Source organism: Pecten maximus, chromosome 11 (assembly GCF_902652985.1).
Source record: "Pecten maximus chromosome 11, xPecMax1.1, whole genome shotgun sequence".
NCBI classification, from domain to species: Eukaryota; Metazoa; Mollusca; class Bivalvia; order Pectinida; family Pectinidae; genus Pecten; species Pecten maximus.
Genome location: NC_047025.1, coordinates 25,910,107 through 25,924,698, shown reverse-complemented (window position 1 = coordinate 25,924,698; position 14,592 = coordinate 25,910,107). Strand labels below are relative to the sequence as shown.

Here is a 14,592-nt window from a genome sequence, read left to right as displayed (position 1 = left end):
TTCAAATTTGAGAAAGACCCATAATGGACATTAGTGCTTTAATAAATTGTTATAACAATGCAGTTTCAATTGTCAAAATTCAAGATGGTTGCCTGTTGGCTATGTTTATGTCAGGTTGGTCCTTTACAGGAATACGTATAACTAGGGATCAAGGAGAGCCTACATATTATGAAATATGAATTCAATTGTCAAAAACCAAGATGGCTGCCTGTCGGCCATGTTGTCTTCTGACTGGTACCAAAATGCAATAAGTACACCTAGAGACCAAGGGAATCTACATATGAAATTTGAGAAAGATCCCTCCTGTACTTCTGAGAACTAGCGGTAACTAACTTCAATTGTCAAAATCCAAGATGGCTGCCTGTTCACCATGTTGTTTTCCGATTGGTCCTAAAATGCAATATGCATAACTAGGCACCAAGGGAAACCTACATACGAAATTTGAGAAAGATCCCTGCAGTACTTCCTGAGAAATAGCGATAAACTTCAATTGTGAAAAATCGAAGATTGCCGCCTGTCAGCAATGTTTTTTCCAATCGTCCGAAAATACAATATGCGCAATAAGGGACCAAGGGAAACCTACATATGAAATTTGAGAAAGATCCTGTCGGTACTTTCTGAAAAATAGTGCATGATAACAAACTTCAATTGTCAAAATCCAAGATGGCCACCTGTCGGCCATGTTGTTTTCCGATTGGTCCAAAATTCGATATGCACAACAAAGAACCAAGGGAAACCTACATATAGAATTTGAAAAAGATCCTTTCATAATTGTCTGAGAAATAACGATAACAAACTTCAATTGTCAAAATCCAAGACTGCCATCTGTCGGCCATGTTGTTTATGATCGGTCCCAAAATGTGATATTCACAACTAGAGACCAAGGGAAACCTACATATGAAATTTTAGAAAGATCCCTTCAGTACTTTCTGAGATATAGCAATAAGAAAATTGTTTATGAAGGGACGTACGGACTACGGACACAGGGCGATTTGCATAGCCCACCATCTGATGATGTGGGCTAGAAATTTAAGTAATCAACACACTTATATTGAAGTATATATATCGGTATGGAGTCTGAAATAAGTTCAATGTCATTAATATCAAATAATACAACATAATTAAATTATAACATTTACCAATAAGGCCACGGCTTCAGACTTCATTTACCAAGTTCTAACAGGCATGGCTTCAGACTTGAATTGAAACAAGTCTTGATGGGCATGGCTTTAGACATGTCCTTAAACAAGCACAGCTTCAGACTTAAAGACAGAACATGTATAAAAAATCTAATCCAATCAACCTTCATTGTCTACAAAGGAAACCGTAAGTATATCAGTTTTATCTCGATCTCTGTGTACAGCCAGCTTTATTTATGGTCACTTGGCAGATGGAAAAGTAAGCAAAATAAGACTTTATATTAGGTCATAGTAGTAACAGACTTTATATTAGGTCATAGTAGTAAGAGACTCATTTTTTTATCATAGCAGTAAGAGTCTTTATTTGTGGTCATAACAGTAAGAGACTTTATTTTTTTGGTCATAGTAGTAAGAGACTTTATTTTTGGTCATAGTAGTAAGAGACTTTATTTATGGTCATAGTAGTAAGAGACTTTATTTTTTTGGTCATAGCAGTAAGAGTCTTTATTTGAGGTCATAACAGTAAGAGACTTTATTTTTTTGGTCATAGCAGTAAGAGTCTTTATTTGAGGTCATAACAGTAAGAGAATTTACTTTTGGTCATAACAGTAAGAGAATTTATTTTTGGTCATAGCAGTAACAGACTTTATTTATGGTCATAGTAGTAAGATACTTTATTTATGGTCATAGCAGTAATAGCATATCATAGCAGTAAGAGTCTTTATTTTTGGTCATAACAGTAAGAGAATTTATTTTTGGTCATAGCAGTAACAGACTTTATTTATGGTCATAGTAGTAAGATACTTTATTTATGGTCATAGCAGTAATAGCATATCATAGCAGTAAGAGTCTTTATTTTTGGTCATAACAGTAAGAGAATTTATTTTTGGTCATAGCAGTAAGAGACTTTTATTTTTTTTGTCATAGCAGTAAGAGACTTAATTTATGGTCATAGCAGTAATAGACTTTATTTTTGGTCATAGTAGTAAGAGACTTAATTTTTAGGGGGATTGAATGAGGGACCTTGGGTGAAATGTGGTTTTAACAGTCCTTCATCTGATATGATGGTGATCTGAGATGATCTTAAAGTGGTGTTCAGTTTCAAAATCTAACTTGTATATATCGACAGGACACCAATCGTGAAAAACAAGAAACACATTTTTATAAAAAGATATCTTTTCATGTATAGGTGTAGAAATATCAATGCTATTGTGAAGTGTACAAAGGTTGAGTGAAGATTTGATTAACCGGCTCAGTACATGGGTTTTGTTGTTATCCCATACTACTAGGTTCACCAGACAGTTGCTGAGCAATCCAATAGCATTGTCCTCCTTCACTGTATGTTATGGTAACTATCTGATATTGATGTTAATTTAACTGAGGTGGATACCTGGATTTATCAACCAAAGAAAAGACCATAAGATCTGAAGATATACCTGTAATTAGGAGTGCTCTCTAGACTTGTATTCCACGTCACTACATTACAATTCACTAAAAATCACTTGATAAAATAACACCCACATCAGCCACCTTTGACTAATCAGAAGAGAATATTACATATCCAAAGAAATCATAACTTATAATATACATTTACTATGAAAGTCATGACATTGTTCTTCATACAAGACTTGAGAATTCTTGTTAATTTGTGTGGTAACCAAAAAAACTTTTGAAGAAAAGGTTTCAGCATATATTTCTGTCACAAGTAGTTATGTTTTCTTTTATTTCTCATTTCTGTAACCTTCATTTCGTAACTGTTGTTTCTATAAACAACACACCTGTATCTTGTTACACTTATAGTGTAACTGTTGTTTCTATAAACCACCCATACATAAATGGTGGTAGACAGACAAACAGAAAAACTAAGACATATTAGAAATGACAATGATAATTTAATGTTGATGAACATGAAATTTCTGTTGTAGAAATAAATAACATGAAGTTAATGACAATTGTTACACTGTGGATGACATCGCCGTCCTCCTATACGACATCCACAGCCTCCACTGATGTCTCCAGTACCCTGCAAAACAAAACAATAAGTCATTGTACTCTAGAACAGAGACAAACAAACAAGCTGTAATAGTGACTAGCCAGATTTGGTTATGTACCCCGTAGACCTCTACCAAACACCTGCTAAAGAGAGTGACTTGGCCCTATTATACCAGTATCTTATTGACTACCCAGTAGACCTCTACCAAACACCCGCTAAAGAGAGTGACGTGGCCCTATTATACCAGTATCTTATTGACTACCCAGTAGACCTCTACCAAACACCTGCTAAAGAGAGTGACTTGGCCCTATTATACTAGTAACTTATTGACTACCCAGTAGACCTCTACCAAACACCCGCTAAAGAGAGTGACGTGGCCCTATTATACCAGTATCTTATTGACTACCCAGTAGACCTCTACCAAACACCCGCTAAAGAGAGTGACGTGGCCCTATTATACCAGTATCTTATTGACTACCCCGTAGACCTCTACCAAACACCCGTTACAGAAAGTGACTTGGCCCTATTATACTAGTAACTTATTGACTACCCAGTAGACCTCTACCAAACACCCGCTAAAGAGAGTGACGTGGCCCTATTATACCAGTATCTTATTGACTACCCAGTAGACCTCTACCAAACACCCGCTAAAGAGAGTGACGTGGGCCCTATTATACTAGTATCTTATTGATTACACAGTAGACCTCTACCAAACACCCGCTACAGAAAGTGACTTGGCCTTACTATACTAGTATCTTATTGATTACCCAGTAGACCTCTACCAAACACCCGCTACAGAAAGTGACTTGGCCTTATTATACTAGTATCTTATTGATTACCCAGTAGACCTCTACCAAACACCCCCTACAGAAAGTGACTTGGCCTTATTATACTAGTATCTTATTGATTACCCAGTAGACCTCTACCAAACACCCGCTACAGAAAGTGACTTGGCCTTATTATACTAGTATCTTATTGATTACCCAGTAGACCTCTACCAAACACCCGCTACAGAGAGTGACTTGGCCCCATTATACTAGTATCTTATTGACTACCCAGTAGACCTCTACCAAACATCCGCTACAGAAAGTGACTTGGCCCTATTATACTAGTAACTTATTGACTACCCAGTAGACTCTACCAAACACCCACTACAGTACAGAAAGTGACTTGGCCTTATTATACTAGTAACTTATTGACTACCCAGTAGACCTCTACTAAACACCCTCTACAGAGAGTGACTTGGCCTTATTATACTAGTAACTTATTGACTACCCAGTAGACCTCTACTAAACACCCTCTACAGAAAGTGACTTGGCCCTATTATACTAGTAACTTATTGACTACCCAGTAGACCTCTACCAAACACCCGCTACAGAGAGTGACTTGGCCTTATTATACTAGTAACTTATTGACTACCCAGTAGACCTCTACCAAACACCCGCTACAGAAAGTGACTTGGCCTTATTATACTAGTATCTTATTGATTACCCAGTAGACCTCTACCAAACACCCGCTACAGAAAGTGACTTGGCCTTATTATACTAGTAACTTATTGACTACCCAGTAGACCTCTACCAAACACCCGCTACAGAAAGTGACTTGGCCCTATTATACTAGTAACTTATTGACTACCCAGTAGACCTCTACCAAACACCCGCTACAGAGAGTGACTTGGCCCTATTATACTAGTATCTTATTGACTACCCAGTAGACCTCTACCAAACACCCGCTACAGAAAGTGACTTGGCCTTATTATACTAGTAACTTATTGACTACCCAGTAGACCTCTACCAAACACCCGCTACAGAAAGTGACTTGGCCCTATTATACTAGTAACTTATTGACTACCCAGTAGACCTCTACCAAACACCCGCTACAGAAAGTGACTTGGCCTTATTATACTAGTATCATATTGATTACCCAGTAGACCTCTACCAAACACCCGCTACAGAAAGTGACTTGGCCTTATTATACCAGTATCTTATTGACTACCCAGTAGACCTCTACCTAACACCCGCTACAGAAAGTGACTTGGCCCTATTATACTAGTATCTTATTGATTACCCAGTAGACCTCTACCAAACACCCGCTACAGAGAGTGATTTGGCCCTATTATACTAGTAACTTATTGACTACCCAGTAGACTCTACCAAACATCCACAACAGAGAGTGACTTGGCCTTATTATACTAGTATCATATTGACTACCCAGTAGACCTCTACCAAACATCCGCTACAGAAAGTGACTTGGCCCTATTATACTAGTAACTTATTGACTACCCAGTAGACTCTACCAAACACCCACTACAGAGAGTGACTTGGCCCTATTATACTAGTAACTTATTGACTACCCAGTAGACCTCTACCAAACACCCACTACAGAAAGTGACTTGGCCCTATTATACTAGTATCATATTGACTACACTTTCTGGACTCTTTATGACCTAAAACTCACCATCTCTGTTATTTACTCACCAAACGCCCCCATCTTGGTCCCTTATTGACTATACAGAGCCCTTAATATACTCACCAAAGGCCCCCATCTTGGTCCCTTATTGACTATACAGAGTCCTTAATATACTCACCAAAGGCCCCAATCTTGGTCTCTTATTGACTATACAGAGCCCTTAATATACTCACCAAAGGCCCCCATCTTGGTTCCTTATTGACTATACAGAGCCCTTAATATACTCACCAAAGGCCCCCATCTTGGTCCCTTATTGACTATACAGAGCCCTTAATATACTCACCAAAGGCCCTCATCTTGGTCCCTTACTGACTATACAGAGCCCTTAATATACTCACCAAAGGCCCCCATCTTGGTCTCTTATTGACTATACAGAGCCCTTATTATACTCACCAAAGGCCCCCATCTTGGTCTCTTATTGACTATACAGAGCCCTTAATATACTCACCAAAGGCCCCCATCTTGGTCTCTTATTGACTATACAGAGCCCTTAATAAACTCACCAAAGGCCCCCATCTTGGTCCCTTATTGACTATACAGAGCCCTTAATAAACTCACCAAAGGCACTCCCTTATTGACCATACAGAGCCCTTAATATACTCACCAAAGGCCCCCATCTTAGTTCATTATTGTCTATACAGAGCCCTTAATATACTCAACAAAGTGTCCAATCTTGGTCTCTTATTGAATATACAGAGTCCTTAATATACTCACCAAAGGCCCCCATCTTGGTCCTTTTGTCACCCAGCATATCTCCAGTTTACAAATGGAGCATCGGACCCAGTCACAACCATCTTTCTTCTGCACAATTACTTTACAGCCTGGACAGTTCATTGCATCACCAGACTTCACCAAGTTCTGTAAAATACAACAGGTATATGTATTGCTGAAACAGGTGACCTGATCAGACAGGATTTCATTATATATAAGAGACCTTAAAGGCAGGTTTAGCTGTCTATAAGGACAGGGACACTACCTCTCAACCTGTAAGACAGTCTATAAGGACAGGGACATTACCTCTCAACCTATAAGACAGTCTATAAGGACAGGGACACTACCTCTCTACCTGTAAGACAGTCTATAGGGACAGGGACACTACCTCTCAACCTGTAAGACAGTGTATAAGGACAGGGACACTACCTCTCTACCTGTAAGACAGTCTATAGGGACAGGGACACTACCTCTCTACCTGTAAGACAGTGTATAAGGACAGGGACACTACCTCTCTACCTGTAAGACAGTGTATAATGACAGGGACACTACCTCTCTACCTGTAAGACAGTGTATAAGGACAGTGACACTACCTCTCTACCTGTAAGACAGTCTATAGGGACAGGGACACTACCTCTCAACCTGTAAGACAGTCTATAGGGACAGGGACACTACCTCTCTACCTGTAAGACAGTCTATAAGGACAGGGACACCACCTCTCTACCTGTAAGACAGTCTATAGGGACAGGGACACTACCTCTCTACCTGTAAGACAGTCTATAGGGACAGGGACACTACCTCTCAACCTGTAAGACAGTCTATAGGGACAGGGACACTACCTCTCTACCTGTAAGACAGTCTATAAGGACAGGGACACCACCTCTCTACCTGTAAGACAGTCTATAAGGACAGGGACATTACCTCTCTACCTGTAAGACAGTGTATAAGGACAGGGACACCACCTCTCAACCTGTAAGACAGTCTATAAGGACAGGGACATTACCTCTCAACCTGTAAGACAGTCTATAAGGACAGGGACACTACCTCTCAACCTGTAAGACAGTCTATAAGGACAGGGACATTACCTCTCAACCTGTAAGACAGTCTATAAGGACAGGGACACTACCTCTCTACCTGTAAGACGGTCTATAAGGACAGGGACACTACCTCTCAACCTGTAAGACAGTCTATAAGGACAGGGACACCACCTCTCTACCTGTAAGACAGTGTATAAGGACAGGGACACTACCTCTCTACCTGTAAGACAGTCTATAGGGACAGGGACACTACCTCTCTACCTGTAAGACAGTGTATAAGGACAGGGACATTACCTTTCAACCTGTAAGACGGTCTATAAGGACAGGAACATTACCTCTCTACCTGTAAGAGAGTGTATAAGGACAGGGAAACTACCTCTCTACCTGTAAGACTGTGTATAGGGACAGTGACACTACCTCTCTACCTGTAAGACGGTCTATAAGGACAGGGACACTACCTCTCTACCTGTAAGACAGTCTATAAGGACAGGGACACTACCTCTCTACCTGTAAGAGAGTGTATAAGGACTGGGACTCTACCTGTAAGACAGTCTATAAGGACAGGGACATTACCTCTCTACCAGTAAAACAGTCTATAAGGACAGGGACACTACCTCTCTACCTGTAAGACAGTCTATAAGGACAGGGACACTACCTCTCCACCTGTAAGACAGTCTATAAGGACAGGGACACTACCTCTCTACCTGTAAGACAGTCTATAAGGACAGGGACACTACCTCTCTACCTGTAAGACAGTCTATAAGGACAGGGACACTACCTCTCTACCTGTAAGACAGTCTATAAGGACAGGGACACTACCTCTCTACCTGTAAGACAGTGTATAAGGAGTGGGACACTACCTCTCTACCTGTAAGACAGTCTATAAGGACAGGGACATTACCTCACTACCTGTAAGACAGTCTATAGGGACAGGGACACTACCTCTCTACCTGTAAGACAGTGTATAAGGACAGGGACACTACCTCTCTACCTGTAAGACAGTGTATAGGGACAGGGACACTACCTCTCTACCTGTAAGACTGTGTATAAGGACAGGGACACTACCCCTCTACCTGTAAGACAGTGTATAAGGACAGGGACACTACCTCTCTACCTGTAAGACAGTCTATAGGGACAGGGACATTACCTCTCTACCTGTAAGACAGTCTATAGGGACAGGGACACTACCTCTCTACCTGTAAGACAGTGTATAAGGACAGGGACACTACCTCTCAACCTGTAAGACAGTCTATAGGGACAGGGACACTACCTCTCTACCTGTAAGACAGTCTATAAGGACAGGGACATTACCTCACTACCTGTTAGACTGTGTATAAGGACAGGGACACTACCTCTCTACCTGTAAGACAGTGTATAAGGACAGGGACACTATATCTCCACCTGTAAGACAGTCTATAAGGACAGGGACACTACCTCTCAACCTGTAAGACAGTCTATAAGGACAGGGACATTACCTCTCAACCTGTAAGACAGTCTATAAGGACAGGGACACTACCTCTCTACCTGTAAGACGGTCTATAAGGACAGGGACACTACCTCTCTACCTGTAAGACAGTCTATAAGGACAGGGACATTACCTCTCTACCTGTAAGACAGTCTATAAGGACAGGGACATTACCTCTCTACCTGTAAGACAGTGTATAAGGACAGGGACACTACCTCTCAACCTGTAAGACAGTCTATAAGGACAGGGACACTACCTCTCTACCTGTAAGACAGTCTATAAGGTCAGGGACACTACCTCTCTACCTGTAAGACAGTGTATAAAGACAGGGACACTACCTCTCAACCTGTAAGACAGTGTATAAGGACAGGGACACTACCTCTCTACCTGTAAGACTGTCTATAAGGTCAGGGACACTACCTCTCAACCTGTAAGACAGTGTATAAGGACAGGGACACTACCTCTCTACCTGTAAGACAGTCTATAAGGTCAGGGACATTACCTCTCAACCTGTAAGACAGTCTATAAGGTCAGGGACACTACCTCTCAACCTGTAAGACAGTGTATAAGGACAGGGACACTACCTCTCTACCTGTAAGACAGTCTATAAGGACAGGGACATTACCTCTCTACCTGTAAGACAGTGTATAAGGACAGGGACACTACCTCTCTACCTGTAAGACTGTGTATAAGGACAGGGACACTACCTCTCTACCTGTAAGACAGTCTATAAGGACAGGGACATTACCTCTCTACCTGTAAGACAGTGTATAAGGACAGGGACACTACCTCTCTACCTGTAAGACAGTCTATAAGGACAGGAACACTACCTCTCTACCTGTAAGACAGTGTATAAGACAGGGACATTACCTCTCAACCTGTAAGACAGTCTATAAGGACAGGGACACTACCTCTCTACCTGTAAGACAGTCTATAAGGTCAGGGACATTACCTCTCAACCTGTAAGACAGTCTATAAGGTCAGGGACACTACCTCTCTACCTGTAAGACAGTCTATAAGGACAGGGACACTACCTCTCTACCTGTAAGACAGTCTATAAGGTCAGGGACACTACCTCTCAACCTGTAAGACTGTGTATAAGGACAGGGACACTACCTCTCTACCTGTAAGACAGTGTATAAGGACAGGGACACTACCTCTCTACCTGTAAGACAGTCTATAAGGACAGGGACACTACCTCTCTACCTGTAAGACAGTGTATAAGGACAGGGACACTACCTCTCTACCTGTAAGACTGTGTATAAGGACAGGAACACTACCTCTAACATCTGCTGAGTGTTCCTCGCATCCTCGTCATTCTTGGCACGGATCTGCAAGTCGTCCTGGTACTGTTTACAGTTTAGTCCAGTGTGGATGGCCTTACATGTAAGGCAGTTCTCATGGTTACATACTGGACACTGGAAAAAGTTGACCATATCTTCATAGATACACCAGCCTGGACAATCCGGAGACTTACAATGGAAACTGTTCCTCTCCTGGCTCTCAGCAGTACTCAGACTTCGCTGGAGATACTTCTCAAACAGTTCCACTGGCACCAGCTAAAACAGGAAGTACAGTACAGCAACAAGTCAATCTAATTAAAATTAGACTTGTAATTTCTACTCCTCTACAATACCCTACGATACACTGCAATACACGATCTAACGATGCCCTGTAGGAGGTCATCTCACGGCTTTTTTCGCACCCTAGGTCCTGACCTAATGGTGTAATATGGTGGGTCCTGACCTAATGGTGTAATATGGTGGGTCCTGACCTAACGGTGTAATATGGTGGGTCCTGACCTAATGGTATATATGGTGGGTCCTGACCTAATGGTGTATATGGTGGGTCCTGACCTAATGGTGTAATATGGTTGATCCTGACCTAGTGTTGTCATATGGTGGGTCCTCACCTAATGGTGTAATACGATGGGTCCTTACCTAATGGTGTAATATGGTGGGTCCTGACCTAGTGTTGTCATATGGTGGGTCCTCACCTAATGGTGTAATACGGTGGGTCCTTACCTAATGGTGTAATATGAGGGGTCCTGATCTAGTAGTAAATATTTTGGGTCCTTACCTAATGGTATATATGGTGGGTCCTGACCTAATGGTGTAATATGGTTGATCCTGACCTAGTGTTGTCATATGGTGGATCCTGACCTAATGGTGTAATATGGTGGGTCCTGACCTAGTGTTGTCATATGGTGGATCCTGACCTAATGGTGTAATATGGTGGGTCCTGACCTAATGGTGTAATATGATTGATCCTGACTTAGTGGTGTAATATGGTGGGCCTGTCCTAATGGTGTAATATGGTGGGTCCTGACCTAATGGTGTAATATGGTGGGTCCTCACCTAATGGTGTAATACGGTGGGTCCTTACCTAATGGGATATATGGTGGGTCCTGACCTAATGGTGTAATATGAGGGGTCCTGATCTAGTAGTAAATATTGTGGTCCTGACCAAATGGTAAATATTTTGGGTCTTTACCTAATGGTATATATGGTGGGTCCTGACCTAATGGTGTAATATGGTTGATCCTGACCTAGTGTTGTCATATGGTGGATCCTGACCTAATGGTGTAATATGGTGGGTCCTGACCTAATGGTGTAATATGATTGATCCTGACTTAGTGGTGTAATATGGTGGGCCTGTCCTAATGGTGTAATATGGTGGGTCCTGACCTAATGGTGTAATATGGTGGGTCCTGACCTAATGGTGTAATATGGTTGATCCTGACCTAGTGTTGTCATATGGTGGGTCCTCACCTAATGGTGTAATACGGTGGGTCCTTACCTAATGGTATATATGATGGGTCCTGACCTAATGGTGTAATATGAGGGGTCCTGATCTAGTAGTAAATATTGTGGTCCTGACCAAATGGTAAATATTTTGGGTCCTTACCTAATGGTATATATGGTGGGTCCTGACCTAATGGTGTAATATGGTTGATCCTGACCTAGTGTTGTCATATGGTGGATCCTGACCTAATGGTGTAATATGGTGGGTCCTGACCTAGTGTTGTCATATGGTGGGCCTGTCCTAATGGTGCAATATGGGTGATCCTGACCTAATGGTGTAATACGGTGGGTCCTGACCTAATGGTGTAATATGATTGATCCTGACTTAGTGGTGTAATATGGTGGGCCTGTCCTAATGGTGTAATATGGTGGGTCCTGACCTAATGGTGTAATATGGTTGATCCTGACCTAATGGTAAAATACAGTGAGTCCTGACCTAATGGTTAACTACAGTGGGTCCTGGCCTTAGTGATAAATACATTTGGTTACTGTGACCAAGGATCAATTGTTCAGTGCAAAATCCTCCTTTAAATAACAAGGTTTCATATTGCACCACCATCTGTTGAGAGAATCTACATGTACCAACATGTGTACAGTAGCTAGTGTTATATCAATTCATAACAACTTCAGTCAAGGATGATTCATTGACCTGATCATGGAATCTTTCAAACAGTTGTTAACACTGGCATTAGTTGAAACACAAAACATATCAGTGATTTAATTTGGCACTTATCTACTTCCTCATACCGATTTGATCTCACGCTGTTGGAGTGGGGCATTACAGACAGTTTCTGAATCCATGTATGGACATCGGATAACAGGCTCCTCATTGTGTTGTACAGCTGCCTGGAGACAGTCCCTATCAACAGGAAGTATTAGACATATTACCTGGAGACAGTCCCTATCAACAGGAAGTATTAGACATATTACCTGGAGACAGTCCCTATCAACAGGAAGTATTAGACATATTACCTGGAGACAGTCCCTATCAACAGGAAGTATTAGACATATTACCTGGAGACAGTCCCTATCAACAGGAAGTATTAGACATATTACCTGGAGACAGTCCCTATCAACAGGAAGTATTAGACATATTACCTGGAGACAGTCCCTATCAACAGGAAGTATCAGACATATGACCTGGAGACAGTCCCTATCAACAGGAAGTATTAGACATATTACCTTGAGACAGTCCCTATCAACAGGAAGTATCAAACATATTACCTGGAGACAGTCCCTATCAACAGGAAGTATTAGACATATAACCTTGAGACAGTCCCTATCAACAGGAAGTATCAGACATATAACCTTGAGACAGTCCCTATCAACAGGAAGTATTAGACATATCACCTGGAGACAGTCCCTATCAACAGGAAGTATCAGACATATCACCTTGAGACAGTCCCTATCAACAGGAAGTATTAGACATATAACCTTGAGACAGTCCCTATCAACAGGAAGTATCAGACATATTACCTTGAGACAGTCCCTATCAACAGGAAGTATTAGACATATTACCTGGAGACAGTCCCTATCAACAGGAAGTATTAGACATATCACCTTGAGACAGTCCCTATCAACAGGAAGTATCAGACATATCACCTTGAGACAGTCCCTATCAACAGGAAGTATTAGACATATAACCTTGAGACAGTCCCTATCAACAGGAAGTATCAGACATATTACCTTGAGACAGTCCCTATCAACAGGAAGTATCAGACATATTACCTGGAGACAGTCCCTATCAACAGGAAGTATTAGACATATTACCTTGAGACAGTCCCTATCAACAGGAAGTATTAGACATATTACCTGGAGACAGTCCCTATCAACAGGAAGTATTAGACATATAACCTGGAGACAGTCCCTATCAACAGGAAGTATTAGACATATTACCTTGAGACAGTCCCTATCAACAGGAAGTATTAGACATATTACCTTGAGACAGTCCCTATCAACAGGAAGTATTAGACATATTACCTTGAGACAGTCCCTATCAACAGGAAGTATCAGACATATTACCTGGAGACAGTCCCTATCAACAGGAAGTATTAGACATATTACCTTGAGACAGTCCCTATCAACAGGAAGTATCAGACATATCACCTGGAGACAGTCCCTATCAACAGGAAGTATTAGACATATTACCTGGAGACAGTCCCTATCAACAGGAAGTATCAGACATATTACCTAATATTATCCAACATTCCCTCACAACATTACCCAACATTCTCACACAATCTCTAACATTATCCAACAGTCCCTCACAATCTCTAACATTCTCCAACATTCTCATACAATCTCTAACATTCTCCAACATTCTCATACAATCTTTAACATTATACAACATTCCCTCAATTTCTAACATTATCCAACATTCCCTCACAATTTCTAACATTATCCAACATTCCCTCACAATTTCTCACATTATCAAACATTCCCTCACAATCTCTAACATTATCCAACATTCTCTCACAATCTCAAACATTATCCAAAATTCTCATACAATCTCTAACATTATCCAACATTCTCTCACAATCTCTAACATTATCCAACATTCCCTCACAATTTCTCACATTATCAAACATTCCCTCACAATCTCTAACATTATCCAACATTCCCTCAATTTCTCACACTATCCAACATTCCCTCACAATTTCTAACATTATCCAACATTCCCTCACAATTTCTAACATTATCCAACATTCCCTCACAATTTCTCACATTATCAAACATTCCCTCACAATCTCTAACATTATCCAACATTCTCTCACAATCTCAAACATTATCCAGAATTCTCATACAATCTCTAACATTATCCAACATTCTCTCACAATCTCTAACAATCTCCAACATTCCCTCACAATTTCTAACATTATCAAACGTTCCCCCACAATTTCTAACATTATATATATATATCCAACATTCCCTCAATTTCTCACATTATCCAACATTCCCTCAATTTCTCACATTA

General features: G+C 41.0%; 1 protein-coding gene across 1 annotated transcript in view; it reads right to left on the bottom strand.

The window, feature by feature from the left end:
- Positions 1 to 3,011: 3,011 nt before the first annotated feature.
- Positions 3,012 to 14,592, bottom strand: part of LOC117337233 (ranBP-type and C3HC4-type zinc finger-containing protein 1-like) — a gene marked incomplete in the record, with an annotated part of 127,172 nt that continues 115,591 nt past the window's right edge. Inside the window, 4 exon segments of the mRNA XM_033898106.1 lie at positions 3,012 to 3,162; positions 6,316 to 6,459; positions 10,095 to 10,373; positions 12,366 to 12,477. Coding sequence (XP_033753997.1) covers positions 3,082 to 3,162; positions 6,316 to 6,459; positions 10,095 to 10,373; positions 12,366 to 12,477 — 616 coding nt within the window.